Below are 13,444 nucleotides of genomic sequence, written 5' to 3'. Positions count from 1 at the left end.
TGTGAAGTGGGTCCACCCCATCCATCAGTTCATATTTACTTTAAGTTACTCCATTTCATGTAATAAGCATTTTAAAGTTACCTGTGGGTTTTCTGCAAATCTGGATTGACTTCTTCTATGCAATGTGGGATACGAGTTTGTTGCACTAGAGGTCCTGTCTGGTTTCAAGTAAAGTTTGTTTCAAGGTAGCGCAGGGACGTGAAATTCATTTAGAGATAATATATATATATATATAAAGGGAAAATCTTATATTCAATTCTTATTATATTTGTAAATAATTATTTTTTAGAAGGAAGAATGCTACCTGTGGGCGTAGGTAGAAAGATTATATTGCCTTGCGTTGAAGATATTCTCACGTGTCTTTTCAGTGATCTGCGTGTTTGGTGGTGTGTTCCTGTACGTATCAGCAGGGTAGCGTTTTCTTACCCTATTTTTTAAAATGTATTTTTTTTTTCTTTTCAAAGGCAAGAGATTTAGATATGTGAAAATAAAATTTAATAATTTATATTTGAAATGTTAAAGTTAAAGGAAATCAATTATACAACTAACTCTATTAGGTAATGATTACAACTGATTTTGCTTCTCTTTCCTCTATTCTCCTTGCAACAAACGGGAGTTAAAAGGGATTCAGAGTTGAATATTAAAGAGTTGGGATGATTAATTGGTTCTTCTCTTCTTGGATTTTTATAAAAATCATATATTAACTAAGTCCCACAAGCATCAGATCGAGTACAACAGTAAAGATAGAAAACCCGGTGTGTTTTAATTCCAATGTACAAAACATATATCAGTATATGTTTTCAGTTCCCTGTGTACTGAATTCATTATTCTATGTGGAAGTGTGTTGATGCTATACAAATTAATTGATTGGTTGAGAAAGACAGCTATAAGGGACTGTTATCTGAGATCAGGTTGAGACACTGATTTGCTATTATTGAAGTTATTATGATTGACACACCTTCTCTGAGAAGGTGTTTATAAGTTGAATGAAGATAAAAAAAATGACAAAGGGTGCTTGGTTATTTTGAGTCTACTTTTTGTTTGTCTTTAATTTTTTATGTAAGTTTGTTCTAGGGTAAGGGTAGACTGCAGGTACTAGGTTTTTATTGTAAACCTACATTATTGGTGATTGATTGTAAGCGTTATTGTGTGGATGTATAATAAGCGCAGTTAGAATTGTAGCTGTGAACATAATGGGTGTTGTGTTAAAGTTTGTAAAGGGTGGGTGCTATATTGAAGCTTGTAAGGTGTAGTTGCTCCTCACAAGTGGGTGCTAGTGGAAACGTTACAAAGACAATAGGTCACTTTTCAGGTCGGTGCTCGAGTATGCACGTGAGGCAACTTGTGAGGATTGTCTCTAGACATCATTTCACCATCCCCATTGATTCAGTGGGTATAACAAAAAGTTACTCAGTGCATGAGACCACCGCCATTGTGCGTTTTGGAATGGGTCATAATGTGTCCAGGCTTATCCCCTCTTTACGAGGATATTGTTCTCGACTTGAACCCGTGACCTAGTGGACAACCTTACCGTTGCACCATGTCCAACAGATGCTAAAGAGTCACCTGCAAAATTACCCTCTGAGGGTGTGCTGGAATTCAATTGGATAAAACTGAGTACATAGTGCTAAACAATCAGTTATAATATTAGAAAGTCTCCATGGGATAGAATTGAAACCTCTACTGGAAAATATTTACAAACATCAAGTTTTCACTTTCTACCACCAATTTAGGAAAAATACCCAGTTTGAAGCAGTGAGAAGAGCTTGTCAAACTGCTAAAGCCTCAGCAATTCCGTCATAGGAATGGCCAATACCCTTTGAGAACAATTACCTCCAATACCACATCAATGTATGTGAAATTAAAAAGGAAAAAATTAGGGTGCAGCTGTAGTTACAATTGGGAGCACCACACCGAAAATTTTCCAACATAGAATTGAAAGGGCATTACAATGACAATCTAAGAGAAAACACTCACTAACAGGGAGAACTCACGTCCAGTTTATCCAGCACAAAACTGAGAGGCCAAACTCAAGGCAAATTTTAGGCAACAATAGCTACCAAGAAACACTAGTCCTAGTGTTCAAATAAAATTGAGCACCTAAAATATAATCAGATGGGCTTATATTTAATAACCTACAATGAACCACATCCAGTCTAAGGTTTTAGCAGTAAAGAGACCCTAAAACTAGCATAGAATAGAAATAAAAATAAAGAGAAACAAGCCAATGTATAAAAATGCTTACAACCGTGCTATATCTCTGTTTATGGTACTAGAAATGCTCTGAGTGTGCAGGGAGCCTTAATGGAGATACTCTTGCAAATAAGGATTGACCTCCTTCCTTTCCTTTCTGGGACGGCCCTAATTGACCTTGATTTTTGCGGAGGTTGGCTAACTTTGATTGACTTTGTTTTTTCCATTTGTGACATATGCATTAAAAATTAAAAAAGTAATGATAAAAAAAAAAAAAAAAAAGAGAGAAGCTATTAAAATTATAAAGTGCAATACAATAATAAATATTCAAAACACCTGACCATAAGAATCAATGACCTAGATTCATTATTCTGAATAAAAGGATATGATGACAATCCTAAAGTATATTATATAAATCAGGGTTAAAATCAAGGCTAGGGTGGGTCAGGCTTGACCCAAGGTCAATGTTTTTCAACCATAACCCATCCTCAGGGTTAAAAATATTAGCCTAACCCTATTCCGGCTCACCGCAAGTTCAGATTGTAAGGCCAAACTTACACCCTAGGGAAAAAGAACCTGACAACATCCACTGGCATTTGAAACCCCTCATTCTCTATCCCCCTCCCCCTCCCCCTCCCCCTCCCCCTCCCCCTCCCCCTCATTTGACCATCTGAAACCTCAATGCCATTGGACAAGAGCATCACTACCTGGTCATATAGCCCTTACACCAGCCCAAGTGCCAGTTGGAAGTTGTACAAGGGTGTATACATGGATTGGGATTTTATTTATTTCACAGGGAGAGGGGTGGAAATTCATCTAGGCGTAAGGGCGACGCGACTCGACAACATTCGGCAAATATGTCATTTTATGGGAGGAGAGAGAGAGAGACAAGGAGGCTCTAGAATCCTCTAGCTTTATTGTCTGTGGATGGAACTCCTAGGGGCACGAATGGGCACATTAGGGAGCAACATTAATAACCCTAGATTTCCTCCACCTACATTTATGATCCTAGATTTCCTTCACTACAGGTAGGTGAAAGTAAACATGATCCTAAAACAAAACGAAATTTGTTACCAAAGCTACTGTTCAAATACAATAAAACAAAATCCAAAACAATTACCAATTCCAGACCCCGATGGCTAGAGCAGGAATAGAACCTATTGATTTATTAAAGGAAGACACTGTCACAACAAAATTAACCCCTAAGATAGCTTATGTATCGTCTTCATGTCTGCCGCTTGTTGTAGGGTCCCCTTCTCGATGTGATTCCACTATTTCAACAAAAAGTTGTCGACCATGAGCCGAAACCAGGGTGACAGCTTCAGCTTTCTGCAAAAGCTCTCACAGTTGATCACAATTAAAAAACCTAAGCAGCAACTTCGTTAGGGTTATAACAGAAGTCCCATTTGACCGATTCTCCAGGGTTGACCGCTTCTCTTAGGAAGTTCAGTTGTAAACAACAACCTCAACCCTTATCCTCTCAAGAGTTGAACGATTCCCTTGGATATCAGTTGTGCACAACAACCTCACCTCTTATCCCTGATGTCTTGTAACAACCCCACATATGTGTAATGTCATTTCCTCATAAAATCAATGAGAACCAATGCAAAAGCACAGATTCAAAATTCAAAACAAAACTGCATTCTTCTTCTTCTCCCTCCTCTAGCCCCTTCCCATTCACCAAACTCTCCAATCTTGTGGCTGTCTAATTAGAACTTGATGGAGATAACTACCTACTGCGTTATCAACTTGAATCAATTTTTAAGTTGTGATCTCCTTTGCTATATCAGCGGTACAACTGAAGCACCACCTCAAACCACCACTACTACACCTCCAACATCAAACCCAGCTTACCATATCTGGTTCAAGACTGATCACTTCTGAGAGCTTGCATCGATGCAACTCTTTACCCTTCATTGCTTGTCTCATATCCACGGCGTCAAAACCGCAAAGGCAGCGTGGGGTGCCCTTGCCTCTCTTTTTAAGCAACAATCCATGGCACGAAAGTCCTACCTTCGTTTTGAATTGCAAACCATCACAAAAGGATCATCCACCATCACCAACTACTTACACCGGATCAACTCCTTGGCCGATTCTCTGATAGCAATTGACGACAAGGTACCCAATCCATCATCTTTTTGGCTACACTCTAAATGGTCTTGGTTCAGAATACACCCACTTTGTCATTACCATTGAAAACATGACCCCACCCATTACGTTTAATGACCTTCGAACAAAGCTTCTTACCTATAAACAAAGACTTAGACGTGGCTACAACAACCAAAACAGTCCCTTACCTGATCCCCAATCCCAAACAACATTATACACCAACATCAAACCTCCATTCAATTACCCACCAACCCAATACACAATACAAAAGAACCATGGTCCAGCCTCATCTCCTCCACCGTTTCCTAACACACCAAACTTTCGTCCCACTCACCACACCAATGTCCCATATCAACCACCTCTATTTCCCAATCCTCCATCCCCCGAACCCAAACCCGCCCTCAAATCTCAAGTGCCAAATTTGTGCAAAACAAGGTCATGCTGCAAATAAGTGTTATTTTTTATACTCTCAGAGTCACAATAGTTCCAACTTAACTACTCCCTTTGCTGGACTTCACACACAACCAGCTAATAACTCTTCATATGTTCCAGCAATACCTTATGCCCCACAAACTTTGGAAAATCAATGGATTGCCGGTACAGGAGCTACATCACATATAACATTTGATCTATCTTCCTTACAACAATCTATTCCTTATACAGGTACTGATAATGTCTCGGTTGGTGATGGTAAGATTATTCCAAATTCTGGAATTGGTAACTCCCTAATCTCTACCTCCAATCAACAGTTGAATCTTAAGGATGTTTTCATAGTTCCCCGTATTGCTAAGCCATTGGTTTCAATTTCAAAACTTAAGCCAGAAAATACTGTATCTGTTGAATTTTTTTCATAGGGCTTCTCTATCAAGGATCTTCACACAGGTCTAACAATAATGACGAGCCCACTCAAGGATTACCTCTATCACTTTCCAGTCCCAGCCACTCCATCCAAGGCTCTCATCAGCACAATGCTACCTGCTACAATTTGGCACCAACGCTTGGGACACACTTCCCATGACGTCCTAAGGAAAATTAGAAGTAACCAAAGCATTTCTTTTCCTAGCTTTACTGAATTAAATAAATTATGTATTGCTTTCCAGCAAGGAAAACACCATATGCTTCCATTTTTTTACTTCAACAACACCTTGTAACTCTCCTTTGGAAGTAGTTCATTGTGACCTTTGGGGACCCTCGCCTACAGAATCTGTTTCTAGTTTTAATTATTACATTATTTTCATTAATGAGTTTAGCCGTTTCACATGGCTATACCCTTTTGTTTCAAAGTCAGACGCTATCAACTGTTTCAAGCACTTCAAAGCAATGGTTGAAAATCTACTCTCTCACTCAGTCAAATATTTTCAAAGTGACGGTGCACTCGAACTCACAGCGGGGGGCCTTCAATCAATTTCTTTATGAACCATATATTGTTTCTCGCATTTCATGTCCCCACACACAACAACAAAATGGTATGGATGAGCATAAACATTGAAATGTCATTGAAATGGGGCTTTCACTATTATTTCAAGCTCAGTTGCCACCACAGTACTGGCTTGAAGCATTCAATGTCGCTTTATATATCATCAATCGGTTGTCTACACCGATATTACAACATTGAACACCACATGAATTTTTATTTGGGACTAAGCCGGATTACAGCCTTATGAGGTTACTTGGCTATTGATGTTTCCCTTATCTAGGTCCTTACGGAGAGAACAAATTGGCCCCCAAATCATTTTCATGCATATTTCTTGGCTATAGTATCCATCACAAAGGATATAGGTCCATCATCAACCCACAGGAAGAATTTTCATATCACAACATGTAACCTTTGAAGAAACATGCTTCCCATTTGCTCAGAAAAAGCCAACCCAACCTTCACCAACACCAACCTCTACCATGGTAATACTCCCTCTGGCACCATCACTACCTCAAAATCCCTGTCCGTAGCGTGCTACCACCAATTCAACATCAGCTACACCACCACACTCACCAACCCAACCCCACCCCACCCCACCCCACCCCGACCACAACCCAACCATCACATGATAACTCGCATCCAAAGTGGTACTTAACTAATAAAACAACCCTTCTCACTTCTTCATACATGCCATCCCATATCCCATGCCTTTAATGCTACCACTTCCGTTGCTCTCCCCTTACATGAACCCACCACTTTCAAAGAAGAAAATCGTGATCCTAAATGGGTAAGTGCTATGCAGAACGAGTATGATGCTCTTATCTCCAACAAAACATGGTCTTTAGCAGGGGTGTAAGTTTAGCCCTGACGATCTGAACCTGCCCTAACCTCCCCTGAGCTCGAATCCTGTCTAACCTGACTATGAGGCCCAACCCGGCCCAACCCGATCCAACCCTATGTGGGGTTAGGCCAAGCCCGGCTTGAGGCATAGAAAACCAAACCCGACCCTAACCAACACCATCTACACCACCACACTCACCAACACCACCCCACCCCACCCCACCCCGACCACAACCCAACCATCACATGATAACTCGCATCCAAAGTGGTACTTAACTAATAAAACAACCCTTCTCACTTCTTCATACATGCCATCCCATATCCCATGCCTTTAACGCTACCACTTCCGTTGCTCTCCCCTTACATGAACCCACCACTTTTAAAGAAGCAAATCGTGATCCTAAATGGGTAAGTGCTATGCAGATTGAGTATTGTGCTCTTATCTCCAACAAAACATGGTCTTTAGCAGGGGTGTAAGTTTAGCCCTGACGATCTGAACCTGCCCTAACCTCCCCTGAGCTCGAATCCTGTCTAACCTGACTATGAGGCCCAACCCGGCCCAACCCGATCCAACCCTGTGTGGGGTTAGGCCAAGCCCGGCTTGAGGCATAGAAAACCAAACCCGACCCTAACCTACCCTGAGTGTAACCCTGATTATTATTATGTTTAATTAATAATGTTTTCTCACCCTAGTATACACTATATGACTATATAATGTATTTTTAAATTCTAGATCCCTAACCCCTCTGCTCTTTCCAAATGCAAAAATAGGAAAAAGTAGAAACCCTTGAGGCCTTAAGTCAGGCTCTTGACTCATCCCTCTCCCGAAGTCTCTCCCCCATCTAGCGGTCCCTATTTTGAGAGATGAAGGACTGAAGAAGGAAGAAGACTCCCGAAGTCTCTCCCCCATCTCTATTTTGAGAGACAATGAAGAACGAACATCTCGTTGCCCTTTCCTTTCGACCTTCCCTTCTATCCCCCATCCCTCTCGGCTCTCACGACAGTAAGTCGGTATCTCTCTCTCTCCTTTGTCTACAAATTTTTTAGAATAATCATTCCAATGTTCTTCTGTGGTGTCATCTTTCACTACGCATTTGTATGAATTAACAATTTCATTTAATTCTTGCTTGTTTTATTTCTTTGCTTGCTGCCAACAAATCCTCTGGACTGTGAGAGACTTATTCAATCTCGTTCAGATATTTCCCATTCATCTTGAAACTTAGAGGGTTGTTCACCTGCAAATCCCTAGCCTAATATGACATGCGATTCCATTGTGGCAACTACATTCCTAGAGATGAGTTATATAATACAAGAACAACGCGGAAAATTAAAGGAGGCTCTATGAAATTCATGAACTGAAAGATTTATTCCTCTATTCCTCACATCTTGTTTGAGTGGTTGACTCAAGCTTGAAAGACAACTTTGATTAGGGGACTGGAGGATGAGGCCCTTCACCTTGTGTTTCTTGTACGTAGTGTAATTACTACATGTATGGTATTCACTATTCGAGATCCTAGACTCATTGAAGGTTTTCCCAAATCCCTTTGTAACTGATAAAAATCTCTTCGCATTGAAATTTCTTATACTGCCAGTTGCAGCATCAGATACCAACTCACATGTAGTTTGTGCCATATTGTGCTTCCAAATCCAAAAGGAGTGATTTGGTTACTAAGTTGTAAATTTACAACACCACCTTGTTCATCCAAGCTATTAAAAATTCTAGAAACAAGAACATTAGAAGACACATAAACTTATTGTTCCCATATCTGATAGTTATCTCTAGATGGGCTTAAGATTTTAGGGAAATTGTAGAATAAATTTCCTGGGTTGTCACAAGGGGCTATTTGTTTTAGGTACTTTGGTTTTATTTTAGTTTCTAACTTAGCCCATAATTTCAGTGCATCCTGTTGTATTGAAATGTGATAGCTGACTTGGCAAACCCTATTATACCAGTCTCTGCCCGCACACAGTCGTATGCACACTCAGACTCTCATAGGCACTTCCAAGTGTGCACACTCATTCCACATTCCATGCACTTCCATAACATATAGTGCAAATAATGGACACACCCACAACACAGGGATTTTACAAGGTTTGGAGATAAGCATATTTCCCTGAGGTAGTGCCTGTAAAGGCTTTGTACCTACTCAATACACTACTTTTAACTGTACCCACAGTCGGGAGCACCCACACCCAATTTTTTTAGCCCGCATTTGAGATGGCACACATGGTGCCGATAAAATTTATGACACCCACTATAAGCAACCACCCACTTCCAGTGCTTAGGACCCACTAAGCACCCACATAAATATAGACAATTTTGGGGCTTTAGATATATATATATATATATATATATCCACAACTAACTAGCATGCATTCATTTCCACATGACAATATATGTAATGTAAATCTAGGGTTGGAATTAGGGAATCTCACAACCGGATGATCTGGGAACTTCCACTGACCACTAGAACATCCAACTTGACCTCTCAAAGTGAACTTCACTCTTCAAGTGTTCATTGACAACCTCAATGCTTGCACCTTCTCTCCCCCTGTCTTCTTGCTCTTCAAAGCACCAACAAACCCTCAATCTCTCTTTTTCTCCTTTCCTCTTCTTGGTTTGGTTTGGAATCAAAGTATCATCAATACTTCCTAACCAACCTTCTAAATGACCATTAATGGAGTGCACAACAACTGATATGAAGCCTTCAAGCTCATTTAATGGCCATCAATAAAGGGGCCAAAATCATGGTCTTCCTCTCACAAAACTTCTGATATTTCACTTCTATAGGATAAAGGACAAAATTTGTGAAAAACACCAACTTGAATGGACCCATTTTCCCTTGTGGTTAGGAAGTTATAACTTGTTGAAGTTGGAGTACCAGAAGCCTCCAAAAGGAATCTTTGTACAAATGGCATAGGATGTGTTGGAGGCACAAGAAACAATGGCTTAATCTTGGTCGTTTGATCAAGACAAATAGGTACCTTTAATATGGGCCATCAGATCGAATAATAGATCTTCAATTAGGGCCATAGATCGAGCATCATTAAAGGAGCATGTTGACGCAAGGCTGGCTGGCTGCATCAGCACTGCATCAACAACTCTTTTCGTTGTCTATTTTTTATTGGTTGTTTATTCTAAAAATTAAGGGGGGCTCTCTCCCACTCACCAAAAGGTGAACTTAATGCTGGTTATAGGATATGCATTCTTTAAATCAAACCAGAACCAGATCTAATTAAAATCCTTGGATTGGAATCTCAGGGACCTATGTGATGCACGCATGATCCATGCGATCCAAACCACTTTCATATTCTACATCCAAGCCCCTTCTTCCTTAATATTAGCATAAAACCTCTCTAAAATTAAACTTCAAATTCTAAGACACCCTCCCATTACCGAGAGCTTTTTGGGCTTTTCTGGTTTGGAACTTCGAACTGGCTTCACAGAAACGCGCATAGCTTTTTCATACAATTTTTGATTGAGATGAAATGAAAAGTGTTGGAACTGGGGGTGTCAATTCCAAGCCCAAACCAATAGGCCTAACCGAGCCTAACACGTTTATGGCCCAACCTAGACTGGCTCGATTAATAAATGTGTTGAGCCCGACACATTTATAAATAGGTAGTGCACGGTGCAGCCACCTAGCCTGATGGGTGCCCGACCGGCCCGACACATTTACGAGCCTCATTTGAACCGACTCCTTTAAGCCCGACCTAGCCCGACCCCTTTAATACTATTTGTATTATTATTTGTATTTAATTCGAATGTACAATTGAGATGGTAGCAATTGTTATGTGGACATTCATCTTTTTTATGCATAGTTTAATTGATTTGAACTTACTAAACTCGGGTTATGTAGGCATAGTTTAATTGATTTGAGTTTCATGAGTTAAAAATCGAGTACTTTAGTAATTTAGTTACTTTGCGCATCTTTGGCTTAATTCATTTTAACTATGGGAGCTTTTTCTTTGTTCTGCCCATCTATGCCTCATTTTGTTGGAATTCCTCTTCAAGCACATTTAAGAGAACAATTTTAAAGAGGACCCATTTAAAACCAGTTTAAAGTTAAATAGGTCTATTGCCCGGTTAAGGCTAGATCAAAGCCCGTTTATGGTAGCCCAATTAAAGCCCGAGACCAACCTGCCCGATTATTAACCGTACCATATCCGCGCTAGCTAAGCCCGTTTGGCTAAACGAACCTTCACGGTGCAGCCCTAAAAATTGGTCGAGCCCAACTAGGCCTGACCGAGACTGGTCCCTCCCAACCGCTTGACACCCCTAGTTAGAACTATGACTCAATGCTCTACAACTTTCTAAAAGACCCAATTGTCAGACTCAATCATACAAAAAGACCATATTTCCCTTGAACCTTTTGGATGCCCCAACTTCCTCATACAGAATCAAAACGCAACAAAACCAAGTGCGTTGAAAATATTGAATTTTTCTTGCAAGGTTATATGGAAGACATTTCTTCCACAAATCATCTTCAATGTTGAAACTACCCCTGACTGCCACATAAGCCAGCTTTTTGACTGTAGATGCCATAACTTCTTCTTACGGTATCAAAACTGGACGAAATCAAGTGAGTTGGAAAGAATAAATTATACTCTATCTTTTTCATAAAGGAACATTTCATTGCCGAAAATACCCCCGAGTATAAATAGGCAAAATTTACCAAGTTTCATCCGGAATCCCATACCACCTATCATGGATGATTCAATCCACTCCATACACATCATGTAGCATTGTTATCTCATCAAAGAGACTGAACATTGCAACATCACCACCTCCGACCATGTCACCCAAACTGGCAAAGTCATCACTACCATATACCCAAGGTTGCAAACAAGGACAATTAGAAAACAACATAAATTTCATCATAATACCAATAGATGATGGGAGAGATAGGAATAGAAAATGAATCTATTGGCTGAAGCTCTGAACAAGCTTCCATAGATCTCATCTTCCTCAGATAGTTTAAGAAATCAAAGGTTTTAGTAAATAAAGCCAATATCTCTCACCCAATTATTCATGTTTGTGAGATTCAAAACAGCCTCTTTAGATTTAACTAATGAGCACATTTATGTGTGAAATTTTAGGTAGTAAAGTATGCATTTTTACATATTTAGAGTGGAGCTACCTTGGGTTTTACTCTCTTTTTGCAGGTTTTGTATTTTAAAGGGCTTAAGGACTATCGAGCACCATATCTCCAATTTTACACATAAAGAGGTCCTGTTTCTTTTTATGGTTGCGAAGAGACAAAATTTTGAGTAAGATGGACATGTTCCATTAAAAGTACACATCTATTTGGTCACCTGTACAAGTGATTATTCTTTTTGGGCCAGAAAAAGAATAATGGATCAAAATTGGACCAAGATGCAGAACCAACCCGTTTGCAGTTGTCCCAGGTGTACAAGGAATATTCCAAATACAAACAAGGATCGATGGACCCCCCTTGAGTGATTAAAGATTCTTTTTTGATAACAACAACTACCTAGCGTAGTTCGTGAGTTGTGGTGTGCAAAAATCCCTTGCTCACCAGGAGGTCTCAAGTTCAAACCTCTTGGTTGTAATTTTTTAGAGAATAAAAAAGAGTTTTGTAGACACCAAATTTTGTCCCCCCCTCGACAATGATGAATTACAGGTAATGAGGAGACATATATTCTCTCTTTCGTAAAGAAGTCGCGGCACAAGTCCAGATTATCCCAAAACTTGTGATTGGTCAAACTCGATGTTGTTTAATGATGCAGGGAAAATGACCAGAAGTCGATACATTTTGTCAGAATATGACAATCGAGCCTTGTATATGCTTGATTCCCGTATCATTAGAATGTACTCGAGAATACGGCCCTATTGGTATCTTGCACGAAAAAAATGGATACCCAGGTGTGCCATATTATTTACTTGAACTTTGAACTGGTTAAACCGAAATCAGACCAACCCTAAACCAAACCAAACCAACTCGAGCCAGACCAAACCTGAACCAAACTAGACCAACCCCAACCAGACCAAACCAAATCAACTAGAACCCGACCAAACCTGAATCAAACCAGACCAATCCGTACCAAACCAAACCAAGCCAAACCAACCCAACCCAAACCAAAGCAAACTTGAACCAAACCAGACCAACCCGAACCAGACCAAACCAGACCAAACTAGACCAACCCGAACCAGACCAAACCAGACCAACCCTAAACCAAACCAAACTTAAACCAAACCCAAACCAAAACCTAAACCAAACCCAAACCAAAACCTAAACCAAACCCAAAACCAAACCCAAAACAAACCCTAAACCAAGCCAAACCCTAACCCAAACCAAACCCTAAACCAAACCAAACCAAACCAAACCCTAAACCAAACCAAAAAAAACCCTAAACCAAACCAAAACCTAAACCATGCCAAACCCTAAAACAAACCAAACCCTCAACCAAACCAAACCCTAACCCAAACCGAACCTTAAACCTAACCCAAACCAAACCCAAACCAAACCAAACCAAACCAAACCAAACCCTAACCCAAACCAAAACTTAAACCAAACCAAACCAGACCACCCTAAACCAAACCCCATCCAAAACTTGTCGCCTTTCCTCAGGTGATAAAATTTCCACCGCAACTATATAGGACTACTGGCGCCTAGTCTATGGGCATACCTGGAAGCATAACGGGGTGCCATGGAAATTTTGGAGAAACATCAAAGTGACACGGATTAGGGGGCCTTACACGGATGAGTGTAAGCCCTTCCACATCTGTGTAAGGCTTACACGGATGTGTAAAGGCCTTACATACTGTTAAACCCCTTTACATGCTCCTAACCCTCTTACGTGGTAATTTTACATGAATGCCCTCATTCTTTCTATAAATAGTGACCTAGGGTCACCGTGAAA

General features: G+C 40.2%; 1 protein-coding gene across 3 annotated transcripts; it reads left to right on the top strand.

Annotated features, from left to right (window-relative positions):
- The first annotated feature begins 3,736 nt into the window (after window positions 1-3,736).
- On the top strand, window positions 3,737-5,649 carry LOC122088090. 3 transcript variants are annotated; one of them, XM_042657234.1, is made up of 3 exons: window positions 3,769-4,311; window positions 4,966-5,019; window positions 5,157-5,649. In XM_042657234.1, the coding sequence occupies exons 1-3, from the start codon at window positions 4,090-4,092 to the stop codon at window positions 5,451-5,453; spliced, it is 573 nt and encodes a 190-aa protein (XP_042513168.1). In that variant the 5' UTR covers window positions 3,769-4,089; the 3' UTR covers window positions 5,454-5,649. The 3 variants fall into 3 exon arrangements, 1 of the variants encoding a protein (XP_042513168.1); XR_006142974.1 differs by having other exon boundaries at window positions 3,737-4,311; window positions 4,855-5,649; XR_006142975.1 differs by lacking the exon at window positions 4,966-5,019 and having other exon boundaries at window positions 3,737-4,965.
- The last annotated feature ends 7,795 nt before the right edge of the window (window positions 5,650-13,444 follow it).

This window comes from Macadamia integrifolia, chromosome 9, assembly GCF_013358625.1.
Source record: "Macadamia integrifolia cultivar HAES 741 chromosome 9, SCU_Mint_v3, whole genome shotgun sequence".
NCBI lineage: Eukaryota > Viridiplantae > Streptophyta > Magnoliopsida > Proteales > Proteaceae > Macadamia > Macadamia integrifolia.
This window is presented reverse-complemented; position numbering and strand designations above follow the sequence as displayed.